Source organism: Sciurus carolinensis, chromosome 10 (assembly GCF_902686445.1).
Source record: "Sciurus carolinensis chromosome 10, mSciCar1.2, whole genome shotgun sequence".
Classification (NCBI taxonomy): Eukaryota; Metazoa; Chordata; class Mammalia; order Rodentia; family Sciuridae; genus Sciurus; species Sciurus carolinensis.
The window spans coordinates 47633920-47654340 of NC_062222.1; the positions used below are offsets into that span (position 1 = coordinate 47633920).

The 20421-nt window shown below is 37.4% G+C and overlaps 1 protein-coding gene across 3 annotated transcripts; it reads left to right on the forward strand.

Annotated features, from left to right (window-relative positions):
• Positions 1 to 220: 220 nt before the first annotated feature.
• On the forward strand, positions 221 to 19887 carry Etnppl (ethanolamine-phosphate phospho-lyase). Of its 3 annotated transcripts, XM_047567266.1 has the most exons (13): positions 221 to 440; positions 3294 to 3412; positions 3654 to 3813; positions 5356 to 5430; positions 8481 to 8571; positions 10376 to 10492; positions 12881 to 12963; positions 13590 to 13815; positions 15109 to 15263; positions 15892 to 15981; positions 16198 to 16328; positions 17955 to 18022; positions 19212 to 19887. In XM_047567266.1, the coding sequence occupies exons 1-13, from the start codon at positions 385 to 387 to the stop codon at positions 19338 to 19340; spliced, it is 1500 nt and encodes a 499-aa protein (XP_047423222.1). In that variant the 5' UTR covers positions 221 to 384; the 3' UTR covers positions 19341 to 19887. The 3 variants fall into 3 exon arrangements, with proteins under 3 accessions (XP_047423222.1, XP_047423224.1, XP_047423223.1); XM_047567268.1 differs by lacking the exon at positions 15892 to 15981; XM_047567267.1 differs by lacking the exon at positions 5356 to 5430.
• The last annotated feature ends 534 nt before the right edge of the window (positions 19888 to 20421 follow it).

The window sequence follows — 20421 nt, forward strand, 5'->3', positions numbered from 1 at the left end:
AGACAAGGCAAAGTTAGGAAAATAAAAGGCGAGTTAAAAAGAATTGCAGGGATGGGGAGGGGCAGTGGGCATCAGCAGGGTAGGGACAGGAGCCAGTTAGACTGGGGGCGGGAGTGGCTGCTCCGGTGACTTGCCAAGCAGGCACCAGGCGGAGGAGGGGAGCAGAAGGGAGGGACTTGGCGAAGGGCAAAGGCAGGGCAAGACTTAAAAGGGGGATGACCCTAGCTAGCTGATGCCACCAGTGACCTCCGACGCCCAGGGCCAGGGGACCCCTTGAGGGATAACTGGAAGAAAGGCCAGACCGCTGAGACAGTCTCCGACTCCCAAAAGAGACGCACTGACCTCAAAGGGAAGACCCCTCGAGGTGCCCAGCACTCGGTTACCATGTGCGAACTATACAGCAAGCAGGACACGCTGGCGCTGCGAGGGAAGCACATCGGGTAAGGGCTACCCGGCCCGAAGGAGAGGTGCGGTAGGGTAGGAAAGCGTGCAAAGAGCCGAAGCTGTTCAGGAGTGGAGAGTGAGACACGCGCACGTACGCTCTGCGTGCGAGGCTCCTGCCCGCGGGTGCGTGACGCCGCCCGCCTGCAGCGCTTGCGCGCCGCGCTGGACGCCGCCCGCGCCTGTTGCGCACCGGGAGAGCCGGCTCGGCCAGGCGCACCTGCATCTGGCTGCGCTGGGCGGATGCGGTAGTGGGCAGGAGCCTGGCTACAGGCGGCTGGAGGAGTTGCCGACCAGGGTTTGTAGTCACTCGGTGCACGGGCGCTGCGAGGGAGAATTGTAGCGCGCCCACCCAACTCGAAAGCTTGAGACGTATGAGCCCAGAAGTAGTTTTGGTGATGGCTATGAAAACGAACTGATTTTTGACAACTTTTGTTGTAGAAAAAGGGCGGGGGAGGGGGCGGAGTGCTTGCGTGCTCGGTTAAGCCGTAAAGGGTTAATCTAGCCAATAGAAAAACTTGAAACCACCTTCTGTCAGAAAAGCGGGCAGTTCAGTTACCAGATGCCGGTACTCACCATCTAAGTCGCCCAAGCTGTCCCCTCACTTCGAATGTAAAATGCCGTGTTCTCCTCAGTCTGCTTTGTAGTATCGTGAACTACTTCTGATATAATGGTGAGGATACAAGACTGATCTGAGCTCTAGTCCTAGTTGGGTGTCTCGTTACCTGTAGGACCTCTGTCAAATTCATTTCCTATATTATGAAAATAGGCATAACATTCTACTTTAGAGGAGCGAGCAAATGGAAATAATAAGCATGTTAGCGTTTGTGTCTGTTAAAAAAAAAAAAAACATGTAAATATGAATGATTGAGGCTATTAGCCCAAATCCTAGTAAGACCAATTGTCAGCAGTATGCAGTTGACTGCTGCAACCGACGGGTGGGCATCGGAGGAGAAAAAAAGAACACAAGGGCACAAAAAAACAACAGAAGTAGTGTCCTCTTTGGGGGAGAGCTGGGCACTTTCTCATACTGAAGCTTCTGACCTGAAACAGGGAAGTTTCTAGATGGTTTAGGAGACTAGTTAGAGCTCAACCCCAAAATGGAGTAAAAATGGTCAACCCCCACCCCCCCATTAGCTGATCACCACTCACTTTTTCTAATCACTCATTCCGTTAGTTTTCAATCCTGTGTAATTAGATTCCACTGGAAATCTAATCGTTTCTGACATGAACTATTTTATGGAAGGTAGAATGTAGCTATAAACTGACAAGAAGTCTGAGGGACAGGTGGAAATTATGTTTAAAAGGCAAGGTGAAGTCTGCAGCTTTCTGTTCACAATTCATAGCAAAAGGTTTTCTGTCACTTTTAACTAGTAGGTATAAACTAATAGTTGAACAAGAAATTCTCATTAAATATTATTTTCATTTTAGTTTGTTTAAAAACTACCTCAATAAAGCTGGGTGTGGTGGTATACATCTGTAATCCCAGTTACTTGGGAGGCGGAGGTAGGAGGATTGCAAGTTGAAGGCCAGTCTGGGCAATTTAGCAAGACCCTGCCTCAAAATAAAAAACAAAAAGGGCTAGGAATGTTGCTTAGTGACTTAATGCCCCTGGGCTCAATCCCCAGTACTGCAAAACAACCACCTCAATGAGGGACTGGGGATGTAGTAATTCAGCGATGAAGTATTGCCCTTGTATCCCTCAGGCCCTGCTTCTATCTCTAGGACTGCAAAAATAAAACATAAAAATAAATTCTCCAGCAACAAATATGCCACCTTAAGCAATTCTAAAATCTGAAATTACTGTGTACAATAATCAATATACTTTCTTATTTAAGAATAGAAAATCTATTTGATATAGGCTAAGTTCCCTCCAAATATGTGGGAATGGAAATGATCTACTATCTCCTTCATAGATTTAACTCTGTTATTTTTATTTTTTCAGTTTTATTACTTCACATATTGGTGCATTATAATTATACATGATAGTAGGATTTGTTGTTATATATTTATACATGCACAGAACAATGTAATTTGGTCAATATCACCCCTTGGTAAGTTATTTTTATTTAGCTTTTAGTACTGAGCCACATCCTCAGCCCATTTTTTTTTTTTTTTCTCTTTAATTTAGGGAGAGGGTCTTCTGAATTGCTTAGGGCCTCAATAAATTGCTGAAGCCGGCTTTGAATTTGCAATCCTCCTGCTTCAACCTCCAGAGCCTCTGGGATTACAGGCATACACCACTGTGCCCCATCTGTTCATGTCTTTATAGAGTAGATTAGAAGGAAAAAAGAGAAGAGAGAGAGAAATAGCAAAAGTCTACTTTCAAATTCTGTTTTTTTATTTGCTGACTAGCTAATAAATCTTGATCAAGTTTCCTAATTTTTCTATGCCTCAGTCTCCTCACTAATAAAAATGAGAATAACAGCACCTATTTCATAGCATTATTGGATTAAATGAGATATTTGTAAAATATGTAACAGTTTCTGATATATAAGAAGTATCAAAGAAAAAAGTTTACTTTTTGTGTTAAAACAAAATTTCCCAAAGGAAAATTAGTTGTCGCTTTGTGTGATTAGAGCTATCAGCAAGTTAATGATTCTTGTGCCTCTAAACAGAATTGTCGAATCATGGTAAATTTAATATGACCACCATAAGAAATATGAGCAGTGACAAGAATGGAGGATTAAGGTAAAAGTTTGCAGGCTGATAAGAAATGAAAAAAAAAAAAAAAAAAAAAGCATGTCATTCAGGTCGTGTTTTCCCTTTCTTTTATGTAATTGTAATTTTCCATTTAGGACAAATACTGAGTTGTCCTGCCAGACTGAAGTATTTCTTTTGATTATTTCTAGGCCCTCATGCGAAATTTTCTTTGCTGCGGATCCCATCAAAATAGTGCGAGCCCAGAGGCAGTACATGTTTGACGAGAAAGGGGAACAGTACTTGGATTGCATCAACAATGTCGCCCATGGTAAATGTCCTGTTTTTGTAGTTCCTTGGAGTAAGTGTTTAGGAAGCAGTATTAACCTCAGGAATTGCAGTGGCTGCAGTCCCTTTGCTGAGAGGCTAAATAATCCTGAAAGGGAAAAGTGACAGCTAAATGTGGAAGAGAAAAGAGCTCAACTTTTTTTCTTGCTTGCTTCAGAATTCCACTTGCTTCCCAAGTACCTACAATTGTTAACTTATTTCTTGGACTTTTGTCTAAATTTTAGTAGGACACTGTCACCCAGAAGTGTTCAAAGCTGCCCTGAAACAGATGGAACTGCTAAATACAAACTCCCGATTCCTCCACGACAACATTGTTGAGTATGCCAAACGCCTTTCAGCCACCCTGCCCGAGAAGCTCTCTGTTTGCTATTTTACAAATTCAGGGTAAGTTTCCAGTTTCCCACCCATCCTCATTCCTGTTAAACTCTGTCTGTTCTCAAGTGCACCTTTTCTTTTGATTCATGGTGAAGCATGAACATCTGAAAAATTTGGGTGATATTCTCAACAGTCACCAAGTGACCTCACATTAGGAGCTGAACTTTTGTTTCTTCCTCTTTGCCTCATGACTCTGAGCTTCTCTGGTCAAATTATGCTCACCTCTTGAGGCAGTAGAGTAAGTAGTTAAAAAGCAAGAGCCCAGGATAGTTCTTTCAAAACATTAATGAAGAGTTTTAGCCAAGAAATAAGTCTACTAAACAAGCTTCAACTTTTGTAAGATTTTTGATTGATTCGTTTTCTTACAGAAATTGAGTGTATTTCCCCAGGACAAATAGAAGGAAGGAAGGAGGGAAGGAGGGAAAAACAGAAGAAAGGAAGGAAGTAAGGGAAGGAGGAAGTGGGGAAATTCAAGTGAATAGGTACATTCCAACTTTTAAATTCTGTGCATTCAAATTATCATATATCTATTTGTAATGTTGGGAAAACTGTATATGCAACAGAAACTCCTATTTTTAAAGTTATATGTGTGTATGTATGTATGTATTAAAATTCACTATTTCAAATACTGTAAATGTTTGCTTATATGATTTTGTGTGAACTATTTTAAAAGCAAACTTACGATCAGAATATTTTTTCCTTACAAAGAATTTAGAAGATACTTTAGGATCTATTGTTATTAAGCATTCTTGCCTCTGATAAATAAAATGTGATTATTTTACTTTCATTTATAAAGCATTCCATGCTTTTAAGTGGCATTAGTCACAAAAAGCACTGTCCCCAAAGACTGGAGGCACATCTAGTTTGGAGTTATACAAACTTTAATCTAAATCCTGACTCTACCTCTTAATAGTTGTAAAACCTTCTGATTGCTTAACCTCTCTGAGGCTCTTTCCTCATCTATATAAAGGAGATAAAGAAACTACCTTGTGGAGTTGTTCTGAGAATAAATACCAGTAGGTATTCAGCATATATCTAGCAGATAATAAAGATTCCACAAATGGTTATTTTCTTTCTCTCTGTCTGGGTAGAATATTTAGACCCTCTGCACCAGTTAGGGGTAAAAAATGACCTTCATTTCATAGATAAGGAAACTAATAAAATACTGAGCCAATACAACAAATTTGGTAGCCAAGCATCAACCCTCAGCCTCCCATTCTTCCTCCTGAGATTGGCTTAGTTCAGGCTTTTTAGAGTCCTCAAAGATGGTCACTTACTGATGGGTCTAGACTAGACTTGAAATGAGCAGCCTGTCTGTGGATTTTACTTGACTTCTGTTATGTCTCATTCTCGCTTGAAAACCTCTGGGTGACTTGTGTTAGAGAGTGAAGTGAGCTCAGGGTGGGTGAGATTGAAGGGGAAGAAAAGGACTTCAACGTACTACTTTACAAATTTCTGAATAAATGTAATCTTACAAATTTTGTAATTAACATTTTGAAATATTTTATAAAGAGATTGTCACACTGTCCCCTCTCTCTACTATATTAATAGATCTGAAGCCAATGACTTAGCTTTACGCCTGGCTCGGCAGTTCCGAGACCACCAAGATGTGATCACTCTGGACCAGTAAGTCTTAGACACAGACTTCTAAGCAAGAACTGCCTTCAGAGATAAAACTATTCTGATCATATCCTTACTAATACCATAAGCACATGTAGAAGAGGACATGTGGAACAATGTTTTTAAAATTCTATATCAAGGTGTCAAGGCCAGCTGAAATCCAGAGGATAATTCTTTCCAATATTGGCACATGGGGGAGGCTGTACTTGGTACTGGGGAGGCTGTAGCCCCATGGACTTTCCTGAATCAGGCTGACTTTTCACACAGTATTTATTGTACCACTACTATATCGAACTCAGTCTTCTTCAGAATAAAAATACAATTCATTTCATTATTGTGCTTATCCTTTATAATTAATTTTAAAGATAACAATTTAGAACAAAATTTTAAAGGAAACCAACAGCCAATTAAGTTTGTGACTATTAAGTTACATTTAATCTTACCTCTTAAGCATGAATTCATTACATTTTAAACAAGAAATCCATCAACTTTTTAATTTACTAGAGAAGTTTATTTTATTTTATTTTATTTTATTTTATTTTTCTACCTTCCAGCCCACAAATCTCAATGCAGAAGGTGGAACGAAATATGTCCTTCATTTTGTGCCCATCCTCCCATATCTCTAGACAACTATAATAATGTGTTCAATGTGTATCTTTCATTTTATTTCACATAAAATGTGTATCTCTTTTAATTTTATAAAAATCAATTTGCGTCTCTTTCTCTGTTTCCACCTTTTATCCCTTGTCACTGTGTTTCAAGAACTCTATGTTGCTGGGTGGACATCTGTTCTATTCTTCCTAGTGCTATCCAATAGAAATACAATGTGAGTCATATAAGCACATTAAAATGTTCTAGTAGCCATTATATCATGATATAATCATTTCAATGTACAGTCAATCTAAAAGATACTGAAATATATTACATTCTTTTTTTGTACTAAATATTGGAAGTCCAGTGTTTGTTTTGTACCCACAGGACATCTCAAATGAGACTAGTTACATTTCAGGCACCCAGCGGCTCCATGTGGGGAATGACTGTCATAGGAAATTATAGTGCAGTTCTAACTATCTCACAGCAGTACCCAGACATGGATACTGTAACTGCCACCTATTCCTGGCCACCCAAAGCAGACTGCAACAAGCATCCTTGTACCTGTGCCCTTGATGACCTTTCTGAGAATTTCTTAGGATACCCAGAAACAGAACTGTTAAGACTTAGGGTACACTAAAAATACTATGAATTTGACTATATACTGCCACATTTGTCTGCAAAATGGTAGCAGCATTCCACACTGATGATAGTTCCTATTTTCCACTAAAACTTATCACTAAAATTTTTTACTAAAATTTATCCTGCTAACTTTTTTCCTAATTTTTACCAGTCTAAGAGGTATAACATATCTCTCCATGTCATGTTAATCTGCATTTTTCTAATTATTAATTTGAGATTCTCTTTGTATGCATTTTTATGTTTTTTGTGATTTCCGAGGATTGCCTGTTCATCTTCTTTGCCCATTTTTCTCTTGGGATTCCCATTATTTTCTTATTGGTTTGTGGTTGCTTGCATGGTCTAGATCAAAGGATCTCAACCCTGAATGCAAATCTGGAATCATCTGGGAAAGATTTTCAAAATGTTAATGTCCAGGCCCCACCCAGACCAATTAAAGAGAATTTCTAAAGCTAGATTCCAAGAACTAGTGTTTTTCTTTTTTTAGTTTCCCCAAGTGATCCTAACATGCAGGTAGAATTGAGAACCACCGTTTTAGGCATTAATCTCTTTCAGTCACAGATATTTCATATCTTTTCACAATCTAATATTGTCCTTCAACAGAAATCTATTTATATTTTTTTAATTAGGGATTAAACCCAGGGGCACTTAACCACTGAGCCACAACCCCAGTCCTTTTTTGTATTTTTTAATTTTGAGACAGGGTTTTGCTATGTTGCCTAGAGCCTCACTAAATTGTTGAAGCTGGCTTTGAACTTGCAATTCTTCTGCCTCAGCCTCCTAAGCCACTGGGATTGCAGGCATGCACCACCCTACCCAGACCCCAGAAATCTTTTTGATTAAATCAAATAGATAATATTTTTATCTTGTGGTTTAGGCTTTCTGTATCTTTCTAAAAATCTCTCTCCCCCTCTCCCTGTCCCCCATCTTATTCCCCAGATCAGAAAGATGTTCTTCAATTTTATAACTATTTCTCATGTTGAATCCACCTGGCCCCCACTTCCTCACATTTATGTATGGATGTACTCTGAGCTTTTTTTCTGTTCCACTTGTCTGTATGTTCTTATTCAATACCATACTAATTTTATTAGAAAGCATTGTAACCTGTCTGATCTATGCTACAGCAAGTTCTTTGCTTTATCTGATCAGAAGCCTTTTGTAATTTCCTTTCCAGATCTCCCCATTATATCCTGGGCAAGAAACAAGCAAAAAAAAAAAAAAAAAAAAAAAAAAAAAAAAAAAAAAAAAAAAAAAAAACCATAGCCACTTGTGTTTTAAATGAGAGGAATTTCATGACCATTTGGTCACCACAATTTTCTTGAGGAGACCTCCTGTTCCTTCCTCATTACTGCTGCTTGCCTCATATTTGCAATTGGACATCCTTCAGAAATCATCTTTGATATAAAGGGGTTGTCATTCATTCTCCAGTACTACAAAGAAATAAAAACAAAAAAAATTTTAAAGTAAAGTTGTTCTCAAAATTTACCAGACTGTAACTATCACATATATTTGAAAAATACATACATGTAGAATTTTGCATGAAGATACGGAAAATACTTTTTCTTCTTTAGACAATCTAATTTAGCACTATCAAAGAAATAATGTGATTTTCCCAACTGAAAAAGAAATTGCCTGAGGACAAATACTTGGTTTTCCATGTATAGAAAAATTAAATGGCCAAAGTTACCATGAAAAATTAAATCTTACATAGTTAAACCTAGTACCAGTGTGGATGGATGTATAGGGGTAATAAGCCACACTCTTTTTCATTCACTGAAAAGGCATCCTTCTCGGAGCAATTTGTTTACTATTCTTTTTCTTTTCAGTGCTTACCATGGTCACCTATCATCTTTAATTGAGATCAGTCCATATAAATTTCGGAAGGGCAAAGATGTCAAGAAAGAGTTTGTACATGTGGTAAGTATCTGACAATCCTAGAATCACAACATTAGTACTGGAAAAATGCCTAGTGATAGTCTAACTCAATATCATCAAAATGAAATCAAGGCCGGGCTCTGTGGTGCATGCCTGTAATCTCAGCTACTCAGGAGGCTGAGGCAGGAAGATCTCAAATTCAAGGTCAGCCTGGGCAACTTAGTAAGATCCTGTCTCAAAATAAAAATGTTAAAGGACTGGGAATATAGAAAGAAGAGAGAGAGAGAGAAAGAAAGAGAGAGGGAGAGGGAGAGAGAGGGGGGGGGGGAGAGAGAGAGAGAGAGAGAGAGAGAAAGAGGGGGGGGAGAGAGAGAGAGAGAGAGAAAGAGAGAGAGGGAGAGAGAGAGAAAGAGAGAGAGGGGAGAGAGAAAGAGAGAGAAAGAGAGGGGGGGGAGAGAGAGAGAGAAGAGAGAAAGAGATGAAAGAAACCAAGTAAAAGAAACATAAGATCTAGAATAGTTACGTGACTTGATAAAGTCTAAGGACTAAAGACCAAATATGGCCTTAGTCCACTGATGAGTATGATAGCAGGCAGGTTAGTACAGTGGTAGAGTATGTCATTCACAGCTGTCATTTTATTTTTCTTGCTCCTTCATCAATTACTTGTTCTACCTCTCATGCCAATTCAAAATTCAGAGTTAAATTGAGTTTGCGTGACTTATAAAATGTGCTCTATTGGTAAATTATTATGTAAGTTAATTTTAAAGTCAAAGAAACCAAGTTGATAAACAGTGAAATCCATTTGGTGTGTTTGTGTTGAGATTCAGTAGACTTTCTTAAGACTGTCATCCATACCTTCTTTCAAGATTTTAGATCTGAAGTCAGTGCCGAGGCACTCTTTATATTTATAAATGATTATAATTAATAATATAGTTGATAAGTGTTGGTTTTAAATAGAATATTTAATATGGTTTCTGTTCATTGTCTTTTTAAAATTTTTTTAATTTGTTTTAATTGACAGTAGAATGCACTTTTACACATCATATATAATGGAGTATAATTTCTCATTCTTCTGGTTATACATGATGTTGAATACCACTGGTTGTATATATATATACATGGGGTAATAATGTCTGCTCCATTCTACTATCTTTCCTACCCCCATAACCCCTCTTCATTGCCCTCTACTAATCTAAAGTAACTATTCTTCCCTAGGTCCCCCCCACCAATTGTGAATTAGTATCCACATATCAGAGAAAATATTCGGCTTTTGGTTTTGGGGAATTGCCTTATTTTGCTTAGCATAATATTCTCTAGCTCCATCCATTAACTGGCAAATGCCATAATTTTATTCTTCTTTAAGGCTGAGTAATATTCCATTATGTGTGTGTGTGTGTGTGTGTGTGTGTGTGTGTATGTTTATGTATATCACATTTTTTTTTTTTTTGGTACTGTGGGTTGAGCTCAGGAGCACTTGACCACTGAGCCATATCCATTCATCTGTTGAAGGGCACCTAGGTTGGTTCCATAGTATAGCTATTGTGAATTGAACTGCTATAAACATTGATGTGATTGCATCACCACTTGTTGATTTGAATTTGCTATTTATGTGAACAAAAACAATATTTCATTTATAAGGTCTGAAAGCGAATCCAAGATCATGTTCATAATTCACAGAGGTCATTTCTTCACAGAATTAAAAATGCTCAGGAAAAAGAACACAAGAATCTAGAGTCACTTAAGTCAACATGATCAACTTTCTCACATCCCCTTGTGGGGAAATGCTTTTTAAAAAAGTTTAGTCAAGAGGTAAATAAGAAGAAGCTGAATCATGTGATATTTTCAGGCACCAACTCCAGATACTTACAGAGGAAAATATAGAGAAGACCATTCGGACCCAGCCAGTGCTTATGCAGATGAAGTGAGGAAGATTATTGAAGAAGCTCATAACAATGGAAGGAAGGTTGGCTTTTTCAAAACATATTAATGTCTTTTATAAAATGGATTGAAACTGTAATTCAGTGGAGAGAAGAAAAAGAATTAGATCTGAATTCCCTTTCTGTTCTTCTCTGACTACATTTTCACTTGGTTCATATTGAGAAAAAAAAAAAAAAAGCATGATTACAATCATGCCTCTCAGACTGTCTACTTAATTTATCCTGGGAATGCAAACACAAAACTCACTGAAGAACGGGTGACCTGATTCTGACCTCTTCATCCCTACACAGGGTCTGGTCCAGAGGGATTGGGGATGAGAGGATTAAGAAAGGTGATAAACCAGGGAAGACTTCTGAGAGGAACACCAGGGGTTAACATAGGATGAAGGGACAGTGGCCCTGAAGTCTCAGGATGAATGGAGACTTCCCATAGGGGTCTTCCGTGAAGCTAGTTCAAGATTCCTGAAGCTATGGAGCCTGGGCTTGATCTGCACCTGGGTGAGCCAAGGTGGAAAAATATCCTTCCAATATAGTCCTAGACTTCTAGACAGAAACAGAGTCCTCAAAGGGTTTTCATTTATTTCAGTCTTTATCCTACTACATTCAGCTTCATTTATATTCAGCTTCAATTCTCAGCCAATTTAGGGGTTACTTATGTGGGTATTTGATGCAACTTCATAATACTTTCCCTTTAAACTGGCTTATGGCATAGTTGTGGCAATTCAAAAAGAAAACCCCTAATTTAAATAAAAATTGTTTACTTTTCCCAATTAACTTAAATATTTTGATCATTATGACTAGAGAGTCATTCACATTTCTCAGCTGTTTCTTCTTATCCATCCATTTTCCAGATCCTCTTTTGAGATACCTCTATTGGGCAGGTTTATACTTTCTCTCTCTTCAAATAAAGCCTATACTTCTTTACATATATGATGGTAGTCAGTGCTTTCAGGGAAAATTTACTTTATAACAAATCATATGACGTTTTGTCACAAAAGGAGAATCTGGATAATTTTTGAAAATATTAGCATTCAGTAGTTTTGGGGTTAATATGTCAAGTTAACAATGCTAAAAGTAATGAGAAAATACAAGATGGGTGTTTCTGAATGATGTGTTTGCAGAGTCATGGAATTTTAGGTTACAAATCTCTAGAGTCCAACAGCCTTATTCTGTAGCTAATACTGGATAGAATTTAAAAATGAAGGATTTAACCCAAGATAATACAGTCGTTAAGGAGTAGTCTGACCTAGAACCTTGGTTCTCTTGATTTATCTGTTCTTCTTGTTCTTTCTCTTCTTACTTCAGCATTCTGTATTTTCTGCTTCTTCCTTAATCTCTAGAATACTTCATGTATAGTTCCTATTGTGAGTTGCCTAACTGTGGGGAAAGTGTGGTTCAGTGCAAGACGTAGAAAATATAGTCCAGCAACAATTGCATATAGCCACAAGCCACTCTCCTATCTCCTTTGGATCAATTCCAGCTTCAAGAAGTCCTCTTTTACCAAGCTGGCTAAAAATTCCATGGTGATGCCTTTGAAACCATGGTTAATTTTTAGAGAGTCTTCTCAAAGACTGACCAAACCATCAGTCTTATTCAGATCATCCTAATGATGAAACCACTGCACTTAATTAATGCTGAAGAAATGGGAGTTCCTTCTCATCTCCTCCATTTCTCTTGGTTGCTTTATGGGTACCCTAGAATCTCAAAAACTAACCAGATCATTTGCTTTTCTGGCGTAGACATCTTTTATTTTTAATCAAAAGTCCTATCTGCCACTTAGAACAGTTCTATTCCTAGCCACTTTTTATTTTTTTATTTTTTTTTATTGTGAACAAATGGGATACATGTTGTTTCTCTGTTTGTACATATAGTAAAGGCATACCATTTGTATAATCATACATTTACATAGGGTGATGTTGGTTGATTCATTCTGTTATTTTTTCCCTTCCTCCCACCCCTCCCATCCCTCTTTTCCTTCTATACAGTCCTTCCTTCCCCCATTCTTGCCCCCCTCCCTAACCCTCACTCTAACCCTAAGACTAACCCCTCCCACACCCCATTATGTATCATCATCCACTTATCAGCGAGATCATTCTTCCTTTGGTTTTTTGAGATTGGCTTATCTCACTTAGCATGATATTCTCCAATTTCGTCCATTTGCTTGCAAATGCCATAATTTTATCATTTTTTATGGCTGAGTAATATTCCATTGTATATATATGCCACAGTTTCTTTATCCATTCATCAACTGAAGGGCATCTAGGTTGGTTCCACAATCTGGCTATGGTGAATTGAGCAGCAATGAACATTGATGTGCCTAGCCACTTTTTAAATAACCTGCTCTATAGCAATCCTCTTTCTTAGGGGGTTAGAGGGGGACCTAATGGACTGTGACCCCATCTTCTCTTGTATAGATTGCTGCCTTTATTGCTGAATCCATGCAGAGTTGTGGCGGACAAATAATCCCTCCAGCAGGCTACTTCCAGAGAGTGGCAGAGTATGTACTTGACGTGGGCACCCTTGGTCAGACTGAGGGCACTCTGACAATTCTCTAGGGCCATATTGGTTGCCAATACATTGAAGTACTCCCAGTCTAGCTGGTAAATAGCCACTCCTGAGTGTCTGCCATCCCAGGACTCTCAGGTGATCCCCTATCCTCCCCAAGATCCAGAAAACCAAGAGTTTGCACATGGCCCAGCAGAGTGGCCTCCAGAACTCTATGCCAGTCCCTCCTCTGGCATCCTGTCTGATTGACTGGTACCTAAGCCTTATCAATTAGTAAAAATCTGAAGATTAACCCTGCTGAAAACTATTCATTCAATTCTTTCTCTTTCTACTTAAAATACTGCAATATAGCTTACTTTAAGCAGCACACACCCATACAGTGTGGAATATATCTAATCTAGAAATTTTACTACATTGTAACATCTATGTGGGGTTCTGAATATTTCAAACACAGATTAAGGCTTCAGGTTAACAAGACTTTTTTATCTTAATCTACATCTTTTTTAACCATTTATTTTTTAATTTTATTTTTCATTTTTTGTAATAATCTACATCTTTATGTGTAGGTCTGGGAACTATTGGTGTTATGAAGACATTAAATACACCTTTGCTTTTCAGATATGTACACAGAGCAGGGGGAGTGTTCATAGCTGATGAAGTTCAGGTAGGCTTTGGCCGAGTCGGAAAACATTTCTGGAGCTTCCAAATGCATGGGGAGGACTTTGTTCCAGACATTGTTACAATGGGAAAACCCATGGGCAATGGCCACCCAATGGCATGTGTGGTGACGACCAAAGAAATTGCAGAAGCCTTCAACAGTGCTGGGGTGGAGTATTTCAATACGGTAAATTTTGGTCTACAACTTTAATTCTTTTTTTTTTTTTCATTTAAAAATTGTCTTATTAAACCTACAAAAATTTCAACTTTACAAATAATCAAAGGACACAACTTAAAACAGCAACTAGATATCATTTGTTCCTAATACATTTATTATAAGAGATTATTATAATACTTAATGCTGAGCAGAATGGGATAAGACATGTGCTTAACACACTGTGAATGGGAGAATAGATAGAAGTTTCTAGAACTGGATCTCCCAGGAAGAAGCAAGAACTTTACAGAAGTTCAAACCCTACTGACTCCTAATCTTAAATCTAGAAATTTCTGCTAAAATCATATGGCTATTTATTTAAAATATAAAAATGTGAGAAAACATAAGTGTTTAACAGTAATCACATGACTAAAAATTCTACAACTTTAATTCTAAGAGGGAAAAATAATGCACGCGCTTATACTTTTTGCCAATGTAGTAAAGACTAAGGCTCAGTTTTGTCAGTAACCACCCCAGGACCCTAGCTAAACCAGATTTTACTGTATACGGCACAGCATTCCTTGTATTTTTCCTCGTGTATCTTTTTTCTTCCTAAAACAGTCTTATTAATTTTTACTGTAATAGGTGGCTAGCCTGCTAAATTTTGTCATTAGAATATTTTCACTACAGACAATATGATCTTTTTGTATTATATTTAAAATTCCCAAGATATTTTTAAAGTATTTAGATGATTTAGTATTATAAATGTTATACAACTATCTTAAGAGATACTAAATTTATATATTTGGGAGATTTTATTTTCATGGACTTCATCCAAACATTAAAAGCTAAAAGCTTAAGGCTTGGAAAAATTACTGTAGATTGTACAATATGTATACAAAATTTGTTACAGCTAAAAAGTTTTGAATGAAAGGACATAAATTATCCTGAGAAAATGCCATTGTTTAGCTATTTTCACTCAGCTCTTCAAGGGTAGAAACCCCAGTTTCCTTCACTGAATTATACTTTGAAATCCTTAATTTATAATATAATATCTTTTTATTTTGTTTGGATGAAACAATAAATTCCCCCGATAGCCCTTCCTACCAGTTATACAGCATGGAGAATATATTCTGGAGTGAATTTTCACTCAATCCTAAATGAATAGAATCATACTATATTTAAATCTGAGAAATTAATATTATGGAGAAAATGTTATTAAAATCACATTTTCACTTAAAAGTATAGAAGCTAAATTTCTCATAGATGAAGAAGCAATATCACTAATTGGATGGTTCTGTTTTCTCGTTTATCTTTCTTCTGAAGTATGGAGGAAATCCAGTGTCTTGTGCTGTTGGTTTGGCTGTCCTGGATATCATTGAAAATGAAGACCTCCAGGGAAATGCTACGAGAGTAGGAAATTACCTTATTGAGTTACTGAATAAGCAGAAGGCTAAGCACACTTTGATAGGCGATGTTAGGTATGTTTATCATGAAGTTGTCTTCTAGTTATTTGTTTTCCCAAAATAAAAGCTTATATTTTACATTATAAATTTAAAATTCAGTATATAAAACTAAATCTAGAAAACACTGAAAAACAGAGAAAGCAAAATTCGTTCTTCTTCCAGAATATGGATATCATCACTGAATGATAAGTGTATCATTTTTGTGTATATCTTTCCTTTCATCTTTTTTTCTCTCTGAGAAAGCTAGGATAATTTCAGTTCCCAAAAGATGAAAAGAAGAAATTCTCAATGATCTATGCAAAATTATTTAAAATGTCCTCCTAGAAAGTTGTATATTTTTCATAGATACATATAAATGTTTACCATCATAAATAGCCTAAGAAACTAAATGTCATGAAAAGGTTATTTTTAAGTGCTTTCCTTTTATAATTGGGAAAAATTGATGACAAAACTGTTTCAAAAACTAGGAATAACCATGAACGCTGGATTGGAATCTTGGCTTAGTTAAAAATCAGTAGCAGTGACACTTCACGGGTATCATATTCAGCTTTACACTAACCTGAACTTTGGGGACAGTGTTAACTTTTTGTGACAATGCAGTGTTTCTACAGTGTGTGTTAAGTTTTTCTCCCCACCTTCCCAGGGGCATCGGGTTTTTTATCGGGATTGACTTAGTGAAGGACCATGAGCAAAGAACCCCTGCCACAGCGGAGGCCCAGCATGTCATCTACAAGTAAATTCACCCCCACATCCTTTGGTACCTTGGCCCACTTGAAATCTTGTTTTGCTTACTCTCACCTCTCCAAAAAAGGAAAATTTAAGACACATGCAGTTTGTAAATGTGAACTTCCGGAATGCAGAATATTTATCTGCACTGTGTTCACATGGTCCTTAAAAAAATCTTAGTTATCGATCATATACACTCACACATATTTCCTGCACCAATTAGGATGAAAGAAAAACGGGTGCTGCTCAGTGTGGACGGACCTCATAGAAATGTGCTTAAAATAAAACCACCCATGTGCTTCACTGAAGAAAATGCAAAGGTTATGGTGGACCAACTTGATGGGATTTTGACAGGTAGGTACACAGATATTTAAAATATCTCCTTACCGCCTCCCCAACACTCACTGCCTCCTCACAGCCCCAGCCTCATCCATGGTCATAAGCATCTTGTGTCCTTGATGGAAGTGAGGCAGGGCGGAAATAAAAGTCTAACTTTCCATTTAGAACTAGAAAGAGCTGAAACATAACAACTACATAGACTCTCAGTTAAATCAAATTTTTCAGTTTATACTCACATAACTTCAGATCTAAGTTTTACTGAGATAACACGCTTCTATTTTTATCATTTATTTTTACTTTAAAAGTAACCAGGCACCTGGGCCCATGCCTGTAATCCCAGCTACTTGGGGAGGCTGAGGCAGGAAGATTCTAAGTTCAAGACCAGCCTGGGTAACTTAGGCCATGTCTCAAAATGAAAAATAAAAAGGGCTGGAGATGTAGCTCAGTGGTAGAATGCCCCTGGTTCAATCCCTAGTAACACACACACATATACACACACACACACACACACACACACACACACACACACACATGAAGAAGAAGAATTAGGATATTTAAAACTGCATATAGTTTTCAGTACTGTACCATTAAAATACCAAAACATTTTAATAAAAATTAGTCTACAGATTAACAATTTTTATTACATGAAATTGTTTGACTTTGTGTTTTTAAGGCTTAATTTTTCTTTTCATTTAAATAATATTTAAAATATTGGTTAAGATATCTTGTTTTATCCCAATTTAATTTTTGACTTTTGTTGTCATTCAGAATTATAGCCTATCATAGGAATTTGTCTCTTATTTGCTCATATTATGTAATTAGGTAAATTTGTTTTTCTGTTATGAACATAAAGTAAATAAGCACCATAAATCCATGTTAAATATCATAAAGCACTATTAAAAAGTTAGTTCATTTCTTTTGTTGCTCTTAATTATATTGTTAAGATTCAACTTCTCATGTTTCAGGGTTAGAATAGGGCTGAGAATCCAGGAATCGATACAGCCTATGAAATAGATAATTAATGTTTGTAAACTTGAGAGTCAGCCTGTTGTTCACAATAGGGTAACTGGACTCAGAGACTGTACTCACACACAAACATGGCAAGCATTACTAAGGAGGCTGCGCATCCTTAGGCCCCATCACTCCTGGAAGAAAGGATATAGGTTGGGGTCACCTGTTGCTCCTAGAAGAAAGGATATAGGTTGGGGGAGCAGAACTGAGTCTAAGTCAACTCAGGGCTTGAGCAGCATTTACAATGGGCCAGAAAAATTTGCTATAATAAAAATTTTAAGCCAGAAGTTTTAATAGTGATTTTTTTTTTAACCACGGATGGAACCTAAGGGTGCTTAACCACTAAGCCACATCTCCAACCCTTTTTACTTTTTTATTTGAGACAGGCTCTCACCAGGTTGCTTACAGCCTCTCTTAAGTTGCTGAGGCTGACTTTGAACCTGTGATCCTCTTGACTTAACCTCCTGAGCCGCTGGGAATACAGGCATGAACCACCACGCCCAGTAATAGTGATATTTTTAAACATACTTGCCTCTGTATTCTTCATTAAAGATATTCCTAAGGACACCAAAATTTTTTTTAAGGATTTTTATGTTATTCTGTCTTTTCCATGATATTTTCTTTATTTAGCTGTAGAAGAAGCCATGCAAGCCGAAACTCAAAGTGTGATCTCTGAGAATACCCCATGCAGAACAAAGGTAAGAGTTGGCTACTTTATTTGTAGGAGAAAAGTGTAAAGCTTTGAGAATTTAAGAATAAAATGCAAAATTTAAAAAGACTTGTACAGTGGCTTTTAGAACAAAACAAGCCCAGGCTAGGATTTGCTTGTTGAAAATTTGAGTGCACAATTAAATTTCCAAAGACTGTATTATAGCATTTGAGAGAAATAAAGCAAAAGAACCATTCTTAAAGGATCATTTCTATACAAAAAAAAAAAAAAAATATATATATATATATATATATATATATGTCTCCATCCATCCTCTGACCTACAAAGAGAGCTTTCAAAATATAGAAACAGATGGTAACAAATGACCTGAGCTCTTTCTCGGTTGCTCAAAGGCTGCATAAGTGCCTCTGGTTCCCATACACTGCTCCTTACCATCAGCAGAGGTGTTTGTAGTGTGGTTCCACAGCGCCAGAGCTTGGTTCTGAAATGAACTAAAGTGGAAGCTTCCAAACGCAGCCTGGGAATCATCTGGCACTAAGTGGCCTAGTTTCTGCATTTGATGTGTTTCCAGCACAGGGCCTTTCCATTCTCTTCCCAAGCTGCTCAGGGTGTGAGAAAGAGCACCCTGGGCTTGGAAACAGAAAGGCAAATCTTGAGAGGCTTTGTTGCATAACTTGTTATTTGTTTATGACTTAGATGCCTAAAGGAACACTCAGTGCCCAGAGGCCGCCTGCACATCCAGTGCAGTCAGCAGTCTTTTCCGCGATTAAAAACATTGGGCTTGAGTGAGAGCAAATGATTTGCTAACAGGAATGTCTCTGTCTCTTCATTCAACACAGATTAGTTCTAGGAATCCATTTTTATATGAAGTTCAAGAGTAGCTTCTCAAGTCTAGGATGGAATCATAGCTACAAAAACAGATTGACCAAGCATTGAAAAGCATCCTGCAAAAACAAAAGTTCACCACAGGCAATCCCTTCTTAGAGTTAGCAAAATTAACACACATTTATGAAATTTTTACTTAGAGTCCCAGATCTTATGTTACCATCACATTTCAAATGTCTACTGAAGATACTAATAAGGGGATTAGAGAGGACAACCAGCATTGCTTTGTCTTGTGCTGTTTTCCCTGGGGTTTGTGTGTCTTGGTCTGTTAAGTAGGTCTTGCAGAGGTTGGGCTGGCGCAGCAGTGAGAATTTTGTGTGCCTGTCTTGCAGATGCACAAGGACGCACATGTGGAATTGCTCAGTGACAGCACCAATGACCCCACAGAAAATCCCAGCAGAAAGAGAAATGGAATGTGCACAAATAAGCATTCACTGCTCAGTAAAAGGCTCAAGACATAAAAGATCAGCATTATGAAGTCATCATTTTCCAGAGTTGTAGAAAATGAATGGATGTGTCTCATCTCTTTGTAGTTCTGTTGTACTATCTAAAGGTAGTGTTTCCATTTAGTCTAGATTTGTAAATAAAAAGGTAGATGAGTAATAAGAATAAACCAAGTTTAATTTAACTATGTCAAGATTAATAATTCTTTAGCCTGTTAATTCCTTGATATTTCTGACGTTACTTAATTTATTCTTCTAAATTCAAACTTGGAAATACAAAACTAAGATGGCAAGTTTACATCTCATGTTTCAGTGTTTGAAATTAAAGAACCTGAGTATAATAAATTCTTAACTTTGAAGACTTTGTGCATTAAAATATGAATTCTATAATGGTTTATCACAAAAATATATTTATGGACTGTAATAAAATAAAGGATGATGTAAATTTAAAAATGTACTAGAAAAGTGTTTACCCTTCTTTTGCAGAGAATGTTAAGGGTTGGGGTGGCAAAAAATCAAAATCATGTAGAAAAAAAATCATATGCTGCAAACATTAAAATGTGAATGAACAATAACCTCTGGCGGGAAACTTGGTTAATCATCACCATGTGGGGATGGGAAGGGGAACAAGGAGTATTCACAAACACTCATATGAAGGTATTTCTGGAACAGTAGTGATAGCCAAAGCACAGCCTTTTGAATTGGGAGACTTCAGCTCTGTCTACTCAAAAATTGTGTTACTTTGACCTTTTAATTCATCATCTTCCTCTATCATCAAGTGCATCATTATATATACCCCCTATGTACCCAGGTTGGACTGTGTTATATACATACACATACACACACACACACACACACACACACACACACACACACACCTAGCTAAACCCTGATAAAATGAAGTGAGGAAACCCAAGACATCAAGTGTTTCTTTGTTACATGTTGGTCTCACAAGGCATTCACTAATGTACTGAACTGGAAGAAATTTGAATTTTAGAGTGAACTTTTCACAACATCTCCCTAATGCCTTCCTAATAGCTATTCAACTTTGTGTTTGTTTCTGTATTTCTTAAAGAAAAGACATTAACTTTGCTATGGC